Source organism: Lepeophtheirus salmonis, chromosome 2 (assembly GCF_016086655.4).
Source record: "Lepeophtheirus salmonis chromosome 2, UVic_Lsal_1.4, whole genome shotgun sequence".
In the NCBI taxonomy this organism is placed as follows: domain Eukaryota; kingdom Metazoa; phylum Arthropoda; class Copepoda; order Siphonostomatoida; family Caligidae; genus Lepeophtheirus; species Lepeophtheirus salmonis.
Genome location: NC_052132.2, coordinates 5,373,626 through 5,388,064, shown reverse-complemented (window position 1 = coordinate 5,388,064; position 14,439 = coordinate 5,373,626). Strand labels below are relative to the sequence as shown.

The following is a 14,439-nucleotide window of genomic DNA, read 5'->3' as shown; positions in this document are numbered from 1 at the left end:
ACTCCACGGCTTTGTGAACCGGAGAAGTATTTTTATTTCTCTTATAAGCTCCAAATAATATATTTGCCTTTATCAAGTTAGAAGAAATATCTTGTGTCCCACAAACGTTGAATTGGATAAAATATTTGACTGCTCTCAAAACTGGGCAATCTGTACAAGCGTGCAGGGCAGAGTTGAATATAAAACTGCAGTCTTTGCACGGATACTAAAATTTGATATTCTCAGTGGAAATTTGAAATTGCGCCGTAAATTTGGTACTGTCTGAAATTCTAGAGAGGCTTTTGGGATTATTTATATTCTGAAAACCATTTCAAAATATGTAGATACAAATGGTTAGTAAACATGAAAACAATATTGAACAAAAATTAATATTTAATTTTTTTTTCGAAAAATTTAACATTTGACGTTTATTTTCACTAAATTTATATTTAAAATTTATTTTCAAAAATTTTATTTTAGAAATTAAGTTATTGAAATGTTTTCAAAAAAAAAAAAAAATCAGTTCAACAGCTGTTTATTTAAAAAAAAGACCAAAAAATTTAATTTTTACAGTACAGTGAAAATATTAGAATTAGTTTTAAATGGGAAAGGTTTGTTCTCTTAATGAAAAATGAAGAAGGGATATCCCTTCAAGGGCAGAATATTAAGCATATTGATGTCTATGATATGGCGGTAAAATATGAATTTATTGAACACGAGCTAGCAGGAGTTAACTCGAGGGTTGACAAAAGTTAAGCCTTTTTCTATACTAGATTCCCAGTTGATGTCAGGGGAAGGATCTATGATCATAAGGAAAGCAAAAAATTAAATGTAAGGAATTTAAATGCTGGATCTGTGACAGATATCTTCAAGCTTAAAGCTTATTTGGGGCAAATTGGTTTAAAAATGCATAGTAATAAAAACTGGAGGGCGCTTCAAATATTTTTATATTACTCACTATATTTAATATATTATATTTATATAAATATAGGATGACTTCATACAAAATCTGGAGTGATTGATTTAACAATTTATTTTCCTTTTTGATTTGGTAAACGGTTTCGGCTTCAAGAGATTTCCCTTGCTTTTTGATATTGAGTAAATTGCGCTCATGCCCATAGTGGAAAATAATATTATAATGACTTTTTGTAGTTGCTACCTGAATATATATATTTTCTATTTTTCAAAGCTGTTTATTGTTTTTACATTAATGGGGCATCCACAGTTTTATAATTGGACTCAGAGTAGACTTAAAAATTGACAACATAGCAATTTCTACTTTTATGCTATATACGTGGGGCTTCCGTGGGGGAACGGCTGGAGGGTGTGTAGCCCCCATCAAATTAAGGATTTTTTTATTCTTACAATAAAATGTAATATTTGAAAAAAAAGTCAAAAATTGTATATGTAAAATTTAATTAAATTTTTCTAATTTTTTATAGATAACTATGGATTTTTGAATTTCTTCTTGAATATTTTGAAATTTTTTTCAAATGTTTTATTTTTGAAATTTAATTTAAAATTTTTTTCCAAAAAAATTAGTTTTTTATGAACAGCTCTGGACTTTTAAAATTTTTTCCCAAAAAAATTCCTATTTGGTGGATAGCTCTGGATTTTTAAATTTTTTTGAGAATAGCTATCGGATTTTTTAATTTTTTGTGAGTAGCTGTGGATTTTTAAAATATTTTTTGGAAAAATTTAATTCTTAAAATAATTTTTGAATTTTTCTAAAAGAAATTCTCAATTCTTTTTTTAAAATCTATAGTTATTCACAATAAGTTTAATTTTTTGGGAAAAAAATTAAAAAACCCACAGTTCTTCTTAAATAATTAAATTTTTAGGAAAAAAAATTCCAAATCCATTACTGTTCACAAAAAAATAATTTTTTAAGAAAATACTTTCAAAAATTAAATTTCAGATATGAAATATTTAAAAAAAAAAATTCCAAAAATTAACTTTTTATCATAAATGTTGAAAAAAAATTTCAAAATCTATATTTATCAGCAGAAAGTTAGATTTTTTGGAAAAAAAATTTAAAAACCCACAGCTCTTGACAAAAAATTAAATTTAAAAAAAAAAATTCAAAATCAATTACTGTTCACAAAAAAATAATTTTTTACTTTCAAAAATTTAATTGCAGTTATAAAATTTAAAAGAATAAAATTGAAACATGAAAAAATTCCAAAAATTAACTTTTTAACATAAATGTTAAAAAAAAATTTCAAAATCTCTAGTTATTCACAGAAAGTTAAATTTTTTGGAAAATAAATTTAAAAACTCACAGTTCTTGACAACAAATTAAATTTTTGGAAAAAAATGCAAAATCTTTTTACAAAAAAATAATTTTTTATGAAAAAAACTTTCAAAAATTTAATTGCAGTTATAAAAATTTAAAAAATAAAATTAAAACATGAAATTTTTACTGGAAATTTTTTAAAATCCAGACTTATTCACAGAAAATTAAATTTTTTGCAACAAAATATGAAGAATTAATTTAAGTTAATTTTTCACAAAAAATTAACTTTAATTGTGTGTTGTTTTAACTTTATTTAGATTCAAATACTTTTCATCCTTCAGATCGTGGATTGTTTTTATCATGAACGTTTGCATTATTAGTAATCAAAAAATATATTTTCCAATTTACTCCTAACAGTAATTGTATACATACTTATAAAATAAAAATAAATCCGAAGAATATTTTAAGAAATGTGGACTTTTTTGTGTCTTTACACACCATCATTCATGATTAATCTTCGCTATATATTTTAACTTGCCGTTTTGGACTGTTTAAATTTGGTGCTATGGATACTTTCGATTAGAGCTAAATAAATTACAATATTTTATCTACGTCAGAGAGAAAATTAGCTGTAATACAAATTATGATTAATGTTGTCATTTTTGTAAAGAAAACAAAACATGAGAAGAAGGCGGGAGGGATAATTATGGTATTACTAAAATTTGACTATTGAAATAAGTTATTTATTGTATGATGTTGATAGGAGAAAGTAAATTACTGCAATAACGACGAGAATCTTCTATTTAAATGGTGTGTCTCAGAATTATCAAAGTTGTAGGATCCGTTGTCGTTTTTACACTTTTTGGGATTTCAACCGATTTTTACATCCCTAATGATTATTTTATTCTACAGGGTATATCATAATGGGATTTTTCTAAGAGTTTAAGGAGTAGGCAAATGTGAGACATATGGTACACCTGAATTAAGACCCTTATTAAGCAATAGCTGCTTGTTTTATGATTTGGGAAGGAAGAAATGATTTTTGTATGAAGAGGAAAACCTTCTACATTTAAAATTGTATCAGTGGAGGGAAAATTTATAATCATATTTAAATTCAGATGCATTTATTTTATAATGCATTTTTAAAACAATTTACACCAAAGATAGATAAGAATTCTTCTTTCAGAGGGAAAAGGGTCACAAACCGATCACCGATTAAATTATGAGCAAAAAAAGAAAAAAGCGCAGACGCAAAAACCGTTTTTACTTTTTCTAATTTCAAAATATAGTTTTTTTTTCCTTCAAAAATCCAATCTCTAATTATGATATGATAATATGGAACTATAAATATAAATATATATTAAAGGTAATATCATAAACTATCTTTTTATGATGGTTAATTCAATGGTTAGGATATAAAGGAGTCGGGGATCAAATTGTCGCCAAAATATTTATCTACAAAAAACAACACAAAATATACATTTTTTAACTTTTTTATTGAAAATCAAAACTATGACGATCATATAGGTATAGAGTAGGCATTCATTCGATATAATCACCGTTGACATCAATAACAGCCTCAATACGGCCTCTGAACCGGCCGCAGGCTCTTCTGACCATCTCATTGTCCATGTTGCCAAATACCTCCTTGATGGAGTCCATTAGGCTGGCCTTGGTGCTATGTCTGTTGGTATGTCTCTCGACATAGCCCCAGACAAAATAGTCCAAAGGATTAAGGTTGGGAGAGTTAGGAGGCCACAAATCCTTGGTTACGACGTCATAACAGTTCTCGGTTAACCACTGCATGGAGATTTTGGAAACATAACAGGGTGCTGAGTCCTGTTGCCACACCCAGAGCCTGTCTCCGGCCTTCATGGACATAGTAGGGGCATCCTCAACCATCTTCTTCACGTTGTCGACAAAGTCGGTGTCCCTGACCTTCCTGTCGGCGCCCTCCTCCTTGGGTGCCCTCTTTATTGTGGCATCAACATCCCAGGTGTCCTCTAGCTTCTTACGGATAGGCTGAAAAGTCCGTAAATTCACTCCTAAGGTTGAAGCAATCGTTGAATTGGAGATTTCACCTCCATTATTAACCAATGCCATGACTACGGCGGACATCGAAAGCTCCTCGTTCCACTTATAGCTCTGTATCTCCTCATACGATGACGGCATGATGCTAACTGAACTACGTATCGTCAGCTGACGAGAATAGCTTTCCTATTTGGTAACCGGTTTTTTATTTGATAATGTCGTCTTCAAGTTATCAAGGTTTCAAGTAGGCGACAATCTGATCCCCGCTCCCTGTATTTGTATTTTTCTTTGGCTCGGTGTTTTAGTCCTAACCAGTAGATATCAATAAATCACTTTACAAAAGCTTTGGTTAACTATACGTTAGCGTTGAGTATTGAAACGCAGGTGGGGTTGATGATTACTCCAATACTATTTAATTATGATTCCCATTCATATTGCTCCTATTTTAAAGGATAAAATGTTTAATTAAACAAATTGTAGATATTGAGTACTGACTAATTAATAATTGAGTCATTTCATCACGAGGACACTTCAATACTTGGTTCGAACTGCTATTAGAACAGTTGCAACAAAAACATATTTAAAGAAGATTGATGTTGAAATGAATATTTTTTTATATTAGATAACGTACCTATTAGTGTTGAGACTTGGTCCAGCACCGATTTTTTTTTCGGTTCTGTCTTCAGTGATTTTTTCTAAACCGATTTTTCGGTCTAAACCGCTGTCTCAGACCGTGGACCGATATTTTTGTCTCATTTTGTAGACTGATTATGATTCGGTCTAACTTAATGCCCCGATTTTTTTTCGGTCTCAATTAAAGGACCGATTTTTTCGAAAAAACATATGATGATACAATTTATTTGTAAAATGTGTATGGACTGATTTTTTTGGGACCAAACTAGACCGAACTTTTTTTTTGGACCGATCTAGAACGAACTTTTATATGAGAATTAGTTCGGTCCAACAAAAAATAGAACGGTCTCAGAATTTCTAGGATTTCCAGACCGAAACTGAAGACTAGTAGCTATGTTTCTACTATATGGCAAGAAAAGCATTTAACAAATAAATGAAACATAGTGCATATAAAAGATTGTCCAAAAGTCTTAAATCTCTAAGATTTGTGAAGTATTATTTTGACAGCAAAGTATTCTATCTGCGTGACGTGTATTTTTCTACATTTTCCCAAAGTGGTACATGGCACTCACCTATAAATAGTAATATAAATTGTTTGTATTTTTAGCTAGACCATTTTTTTTTTTGGAATTGGTAATCTGAAGAATGAATGTTCTTTTCCTTAGCTTTTTTGATTATTATTTAACTTTTTAGTGAACTTCTTAATCAACTACATTCAAAAAAAGATTTACATTCGTTTTTGCTCATAAAAAATGGAGAGTAATCTTAAAGATTTGTTGCAGATTTATAAGAGTAAGTCCTTGTTGGACTCAGAGTACAATTGGGGATCCAACATCGGTGTAATTCTTGCCAATATCTTTGTTTATTTCCTTCTCCCACACCTCCCTTGTCAAAGCTGATTGAAGTTGATTTAATGAAACGTCTAATCAGCTGAGCTGCTCTCCTCTAAAAATTCTTCAAATTATCAGGGTTAACATGTTGATTTTCGGTTACCTTTTATTTTATAACATGCCCAAAATACACACGATTTTCATCACTAAATATATATAAATTAAAATAACAAAATAATCTTTTCCTTTTTTTGATTTTTGTTCAAGATTGTTTTTATGTTAAAACGCTTCATTTGTACAACAGAAAACCCATTTTAAAGTATTCACAAATTAAAAATACATAAGTATTCATTGCTATATGAAGTCAAAACCATGCTATAATTTATTGTCTTTGTATGGGTATTTAAAATAATTGCCCCAAAAAATTATACTTATTGCTATGAAAAAAATAATTCACATAAAACACATTTAATGGACGGTGATTTTTGTGGCGTACATTAATGGGCGTGTGCCAATTGCTCTATGAGTGTATCAAATAAACATATTACAATTTTTTCTGGAATTTAATTATATTTAAATGAAAAATATATTAGATGCAATCTATGTTCCTATAGTATGTTTCTCTATCGGGATACCGTTTCCCCGCGATTTCCCTAGATTTGACAGCTATTGGAAATGTCACATTTATTTATCTCAATATATACATTTCATTTAATTATAACTAAAATTGACATTTTTTATTCATTCTGGCCTCCCTCAGACTCAATGAAGGCCTCCATCCTCATCCTAAATGCCGCATAAACCTGACAGATTAAGTCTCCTGACGAGTCAGCCTTGATGGCAGACTCCAAATATCTCACAGACCTTAATGCTTATTGTTGCATTATTCTACCGTTGTCTTGATGGAATAATCCAAAGGATTAAGATCGGGGGAGTAGAAAGGCCAGATTTTTTTGAACGTCTTCAAAAGAAGCTTCGCTCTTGACAACCTCTTCTCCTTTGTGGCCGTCATATGGAGATGTTGATTCCTCCTTACTCTTGATTTTGCTCCTAAGTTATCTTTAATAATCCTTCGGACCATAATCTTGCTCACATTTCTCTTCTTTGCCATACTACGAATCGTACTTTCTAGCAAGTTTTTAATATGCATAATCATGGCCTTTGTTCTTAGTGTTAATTTAGAACACATACTTTTTGACAACTTTTCGTTGGACTTTAAGTTGTTTTTTAATCCCATACACGGCTGTCCGGCTCATCTTGAGGTAATTAGCAATTTCATTGGGTCTTCTGTCGCGAGAGCATTTCCATGACAAACATTCTTTTGGCTTCCATTTTGTCGTTTTTGAAGATAAAGCCATACCTAAGAATAAAAACAAATGCAAATTAATATTATAATTATATGTAAGTTCACTTTCGTAAAATTTGATAAGAAAACTCAGGCTGTGAGTATTTCTTTAAGTGTAAGTTTAAGTATGACGTATGCTACTTAACACTATGGAACAAAATAAAGGACTTAGGATGCCTGAAAGGGTGAAATCCTGAATTTTATTGTTATTTAAGCCATAGAACACGAAAATGACCATTAAAAATTTCAACCTCTAAAGGTTTGGCCTTTAAAGTCTTTAAAAAAATCAAGTTTTAAGGGTATTACTACAATTCAGTGCCACATTTCGACATGAAAGAACTAGATAGAAGAAAACCAAAGTAAATAACAGATTGATACAAATATTCAGCATCTGAAAAATGAATTATTCATTACATTATCTTGATTACAATGAATATAAAAAAAATTTGATTGATTTTTTGTGAACATATTTTTTAATATTTATTAAGAAATTTAATGAAATAAGCTTTTTTAGGTTGCGTTAATATAAATTACATTAATATTCCGGAGAAAAAAATTAAATCGATTATTTTTATCAACACATAAACACACACAGCGGCAGAGGATAGTTGGAATTCAATTCTCCCAACCTTTTAATAGTAAAGAAATAACTTCAGTTCGTCAAGTGAAGGAACGCGAAGTGAAGGAAGGATATAGGGACAGATTGAGAGGAGAAGAATCTCGACTTTTTCGAGTTATTTGTATAATTAGCATTTCAAAGGGTCACAAAATTGAATGGAAGGTCTCATTGTGTGGAAGGACATACTTAAATAAAGAAAAGATGAATTCTAAAACAAGTTAAAACATTAAATCAAAGCAGTCCTAATTTCCAATTCGTTTGAAATTAAATCACAATCCTTCCGAAAGAAAATGCTTTGATCTAAAGCTATCGAACAAGTCCAATTTAGGAATAATATTTCAGCTATAGTTATTCTTCTTCATAGATGAAAGTAATAGGTGTCATTGTGCTAATTATCCGAATAACTAGAAAAAGTTGAGATCCGTCTCCTCTCCATCCGTCAATATCTTCTTCTCTTTGTTTTCCTTCGTTTGACAAACTGAAGTTATTTCTTTATTATTAAAAGGTTGCGATAATTGAATTTCAACTATCCTTGGTCGCTCTCTCCAATTTCGAGATAGAAATAGAAAGTATGACGTCCGGGCAAACTTATACAGGATACCTGAATTTCTTTATAGAAATGGAGGATCATTTGTTGTAGTGTACAAATTTGAGAAAGATAATTGAAGCATTGTGTTTATGGGCCAAAAATATAAAATAATCTATTTTTTTGTAATAAAGAAGTATAAGGGATATTTCAATGTCATTGATTGTATGCAAAACAGGTTATATCAAATGAAGCTAACCAAAAAGTGTCATGCCTATTATATATAGGTATTCGATTTAGTACAAGTTGTAACTTGTATAAGCAATATGTCCAAGTTGCGACCAAAAAGGAGATGACTGATTTGAAAATAAGAATTTACCGTACTTGGAATTAGGATAATGTAATAATTAAATATTCCATGTATGATCCATATATTAATGGTGGCATTTTTAACCATTTCAATAAAAAATAATAATAAAAATGGCTGAAATATAAGTATTCAATAGAACATTATAAAGTTCAAATACCCAGAGTTATATAACACATAAATACAAGGTTTGGTATACATTTTAATTTTTTTTTCAAATTTTCAGTAGTAAAATTTAAATGAGAGGTTTTGCGAGAACATTTATTTTTCAAAATTATCTAAAAAATACTGCTTGGCACAATTTTTATTCACAATGTGAGCCCTCAGCTCTAATAATTGCCTCAATACGAGTCCTAAATCCCTTGCAGATCTGGACTATATAGCCAGACTCGAGCTTGGTTCACTCCTTCTTGATGGAAGCCTCTAGAGAGACTGGACACTCCATCGAGGAGTAGCCCACACACTCTCATCCAGACGCACCTAGATAGAGTAGTCCAAGGGGCTAGTATCTGGAGAGGAGGGTGGTCACATCTTGATGTCCCAAATGACTGGAAAGTGTTTTGTCAGGAAGGCCAGGATCTTAGCGGTGCGATGACACGGAGTGAAAATAAAGTTGTCCCTTAACTTTTCTCTGGCCCAAGTTAACACTTTCTTGTCCAGAAGTTCAACGTAAGCATCTGTATTGAGCCGCTCATTCCTCTCCACAAAAATGGGCGTGAAGAATCCACAACGCCCAAGACCATGGTTCTGTTGGATTCTTTGTTCTGAAGACATTATATAGATTTTCGGTTTTGATGTAGCGGCTGTTCTGTTGTTTCACAGTGGCATCAACTGTGAAATTTTTTTCATCAGAAAAGAGCATAACTTTGGTCGAATTTTTGCTTGCTCTGTTTAGAGATAAGCCATCTTGTTGTCCTCCTTTGGAATTTTGCACCAATGTCATTCCGGATTGAAAATAATAAAATGTGTACCACTAGATAGATCAGCCTGTACGTAATAAACATGTAATTTTAATAGATCATAATTAAATGATAATATCAATCTATAGTTGATAATGAGAATGCCCAATATTATAATTTAATAATGCATTTTAAGACGAAAAATAATAACTTGTACAATTAGCTTATACAAATTGCAGCTTGTATAAGCTACAACTTGTACACAAAATATGTATCATTGGTGTCAAATCCAATTTAATATTGTTTAAATATATTATTTGAAATGTTTACAAATACTTGAAGAACATATGATTCATTTGTACTCTAAAAACGGAAGATCAATTCTACCATGATATTGTTTTTACCCATTGGAATACCGAAACTGTATAAATTTTTTCTTATTTAATTAGCGAGCAAAGAATGATATTTAATTATTACCATTTTATTTACAAGTTTATAACTGAATAGGAGTGTACCATTAACAATTTTCTATAATTAAATATTGAAACAAATTTAAATATTAACCAATGTATGAAGTCTACATTTCGATCCTGATTCCAAGAGACAAGTAAAAAGTCATATGTTTTTTGACATTTTTGTTGTAAACATGGTTTATCACACCTATCATGCATATAAAAACAGTTTATTTCTAAGAACTTGCAATATTATTAAAATCTTCAAACCTCATCAATTATTTATTTCAATATAGAGAGCTTCTGTGGGTACTTCCACAACCAGTTGAATGGAGGCTACATTTTTGCCTCTGTTGATTTCTTTGTTGGTCACCAAGATTAAGGCAAAAGTTACCAATCTATTTAGATCAAACTTAGTAAGAAGATTATATACAATCATAGTAAGAGGACATCAAATTTTAAGAAGTCCAATTCAAAGGTCTAGGTAACTCAAAAAAGCAATTAAAAATGCATAGTCGGCCATAACTTTGGAATATATTGAGGCAGTAAGCTCAAATTTGTGGTTTGAGGACACAAATTTGAGCTCGGGTGATGACTGTCCCCAAAATGCCCCAATACTATCCGCAAGTATCACACACCTAAGAAAATAGCCCACACTAATACATCTAAGCCATGGAATCCCGTCAACAGAAAAAAGGTAGAACCGTACACCCTATCCCCGATTCTAAACCTTGCTTCGAAGTACTCTAGGCCCTGTATGCAGGTGGAGTAACCCCCCCAATTAAACAGTAATTAGTAAACTTAGGACAGCATTTTGATGATCCCTCTGCACTAATCTGTAATGACTTCAAGTGAACCTTGCTAACATAAACAAAAATTCCATTTAGTAAAATGAAGATAGGCGAAGGTTTGGCTGCTTTTTACTGAGTGCTTATTCAAGTTACATAGAGCATAGAAGTTGAACGGAGGTTATATTTTTGGCTCAATTTGTTTGAGTTAGAAAAAAAAGTTACGAATCGATTTTTTTCAAATTTTGTATGAACAATATATAAGGTCACAGTAAGAGGCGACTCAATTTTGAGAGGTCAAAGGTCAAGGCAACACAAAAGATAAAAATGCATAATCGAACATAACTTTGGATAAAATTGAGATACATAACTCAATTTGATTTTAGGTGGAGGTTTTGCATTCTACCGATTGTCCATTCCAGTTACCTCTAGAAACGAAGTTGAAAGAAGGTTATATTTGTTAAGAGATGGTCTATTAATCTAAAATAATGATTTAGGACAAATTACTTTATCTTGACTTACATTGACTTTTTTGTAGATTAGAGTGATATTTTCCCCAATTAAAATGTGAAATTTACGAATTCAAAAGCCATTTGCAGCCTCTAAATATTGATCAATATGGGGTAATCCCTATAATTCATCGTTGTTTAGCAAATGGAACATTTTTAGACATTTTTTAGATCTTACAAGCACCATGTATTTTAAATCACTAAACCTTTTCATTTTGAAAAGGATAATTATTGAAGTTTAAAAGTTATAACATCTTAATTGTCAATACACTTATATGTATACACGCATGATAGATGTGGTAAAACATCTTAAGATTCTGAAGCATGATGTTTTCATAATTTCCCTTAGAAAGTAGGGTTACAGTATATTTGTCAGAATCTACTCTGTAATGGCATTGTACAGGGTGGTCCAAAATTAGTGAACCATCATTAAAATATTAAATTACTTACAGATTATGGATTATGTATAAATAATTTTTTACAAGTTTAATATGGTCCTTCTACAATTGACCAATTTATCATTTAATGTGTTTACCCTAATTTTAGCCGGAGTAGCCTACTCACTGACTTGCATCCAGTACACAGAAAGTATTCACAAATTTTTTCCTACGCAGTTTCAACAACTGGAATCAGGTATCCCTTGCCGAGCCTGGAAAAGGCGTTGGCGTCAACCATACCCAGCTAAAGATAGGAAAGATCCACATTTTCTTGCATACAGGTTGGTTCAGATCGTTAGAAGTAAATATTCGAGTAAATTTCTTCTAGCCAAACTTTCAATTCCAGATTCGAAAAAAAAAATTAGACGGATCGGAATTAATACACCACATTTAGTGATGACTGATGCAAAACAATAAATAACCCAATGTTCTTAATGCTATTAGAACATAATTATTAGTTATTTTTAGAATTATTGTTACAATAACTGATGACATGTTGTAACCAGTATTGTATCTCGCAACCTCACATTAAAGCACCCTAAAAATGGCCAAAATGAGTTAGTAGTTGACCAATTTTTTCAAATATGGAACTATTATTCAATAATAATAAATAATTGTTCACAGCTTAATAGAAGCAAATTTGTATATAACCAATTAATGTTAAGTGCACCGATCAGAGGTAAAAATGAAGAAACTTCTACAGCTGACAACCAAATACAGTGAACATTTTTGTGTGTCTGAGAACAGCGTTCTCTCGTTGACACAAAAAAATATAGACTGTATTCTGTTGTCTGCTGTGGATGTTTTCACATCTTTTTTCTTAATCAGTGTTCTGAAGTTGATTGGTTGAATTATAAATTACTCCTTTAATCTGTGAAGAATTTCCAACAATCATTGAACAATAGTTCCATAGTTGAGAATAATTGGCTAACTACACACTGATTTTGGGCCTATTTTCTGTTTCTTTTGGATGAAAGGTTCCGTGATTCAGTAAAAGTAACGATATATGATGTAACACAGTGTGGAATGCCCAACTGTTTTTGTAAACATTGCTCCAACCACTAATTAAGCTAAATAGAGTTTACGTTCAAAATAGATACTATCTTTTTTAAACTAGGATTAAGCAGGGGTGTCTGTAGGGTGGGATCTGGAGGGGCTGTACCCCCCTTCCCATAAATAAATTTTTGCCTTTTACTAGAATTTTTTTTTGGTTTGCGTGGTAAAAATTTTACACTCAAGTAGAGGTAGAATTTTTGTGATAGATTTATTTTTCTAAAAATTTTAACTTTTTGTGAACAGCTATGGATTTTTGAATTTTTTTTTTCATAAAAAATAAATTTTATCTGAATAGCTATGGGTTTTTAATATTTTTTTCCAAAAATTTAATTTTTTGTGAATAGCTATGAACTATATATAATCTTACGGATGCCCCTGTTAAGTAATACTTTAAGTTTTTTATGATCTGGAATTTTGCTCAGATATTTTTTATGATCCTTAAAAGTTCAAGTACCCGAAGCCAATTAGCGTCGCAGATCTTTTTTAGATATAAAAATGTTACTTATACCGTACTCGGATACTTTGGATCTGGCCTCAAGATCCGTTCCATTTCTATAACCCCACATAGCAAAGTCAAGGGATTAATAACATATGGAGCGTGCTCAAAATATCTTTTCCCCATTCTCATGTTAATGGGATTCCAATTTTGAACCACACGGTATATGTTATATAATTGTGATAATAGATTTTCAACCACTACTTTCTTAATTTGTGTTCAGGTGTTTGATATAATTATCCAAATTTTTGATTGATGATTACTCTCTCATACCATACTTTTTTATTATTCAAGATGATTAATTATCCTACATATACGATTATTTAATAGAGTGACGAAGGCAAACCGAGGAATTATCAAGGCAAGTAAGTACTCGTATATTATTGCCTAATTGTATGGATTCAAATACCTAAGTCATGTCTTGAGAATGAACATCATTAAACAACAACCAGAGCGCGCGTTGTTCCTTCATGAACCATTGTAAAAATAATTGGATACGTATTTATAGAACCAAAAAATAACGCAAAGTAAAATAGATTCATAAATCTGGTAGCATCATCCTCATTTGAAAGTCAGTTCTTCCTTCAACTCCCATCAGAAAATGTCGCATTCCATTACTTATATTCTGTGTTTGATTTTGATGATTATCTTCAAAGTGACGTGGGGACAAGAAGCAGATAAAATATCAGAAAGAAATGTAAAAGAATTCGACTATTGTCAATTTTCCAAAAAGCATACCCTCTGTCAGTTTAAGGTAAGGATTCAACTTATCCCTCAATTAGTACTAATTAAATCCACAACCATGGGGCAAAATGCACTTTTTAGTAGATTCCTTGTTTTTATAAAGATTTGTTTCCCCACAAAAGATATGATACCCCTCACAGGAGCGTCAGCAGGGGGAGGGATAGAAGGGATGTACAACCCCTAAATTAAGGATTTTTGAATTTTATTAGAAAATTTATTTTTTGATTTTCTTTTTAAATTCAATATTTTAAATTTGATTTTTAATTTTTTTTTCTGTTTTTATAAAGATTTGTTTCCCCACAAAAAAATATGATGACCCTTACAAGAGCGTCGTCATGGGGATGGCTGTAGGGGCTGTAGCACCCCTAAATTAAGGATTTTTGAATTTTATTAGAAAATTAATTTTTTGATTTTCTTTTAAAATTCAATATTTGAAACTTGATTTTTAAATTTTTTTCTGTTTTGATAAAGATTTGTTTCGCCACATAAAAT

At 30.9% G+C, this 14,439-nt stretch overlaps 1 protein-coding gene across 2 annotated transcripts in view; it reads left to right on the top strand.

Annotated features, from left to right (window-relative positions):
* LOC121132561 (uncharacterized) overlaps nucleotides 1-14,439 on the top strand; it is an 80,134-nt gene that overhangs the window by 14,654 nt on the left and 51,041 nt on the right. Inside the window, exon 2 of one of the 2 annotated variants that reach the window (XM_071894167.1) lies at nucleotides 13,534-13,957. The exons of the other annotated variant lie outside the window; for it this stretch is intronic. Within the exon in view, the coding sequence (XP_071750268.1) occupies nucleotides 13,805-13,957 (153 nt within the window). The 5' untranslated portion in view covers nucleotides 13,534-13,804. The remainder of the gene's footprint in view (nucleotides 1-13,533; nucleotides 13,958-14,439) is intronic. 2 annotated transcript variants of the gene reach the window in all.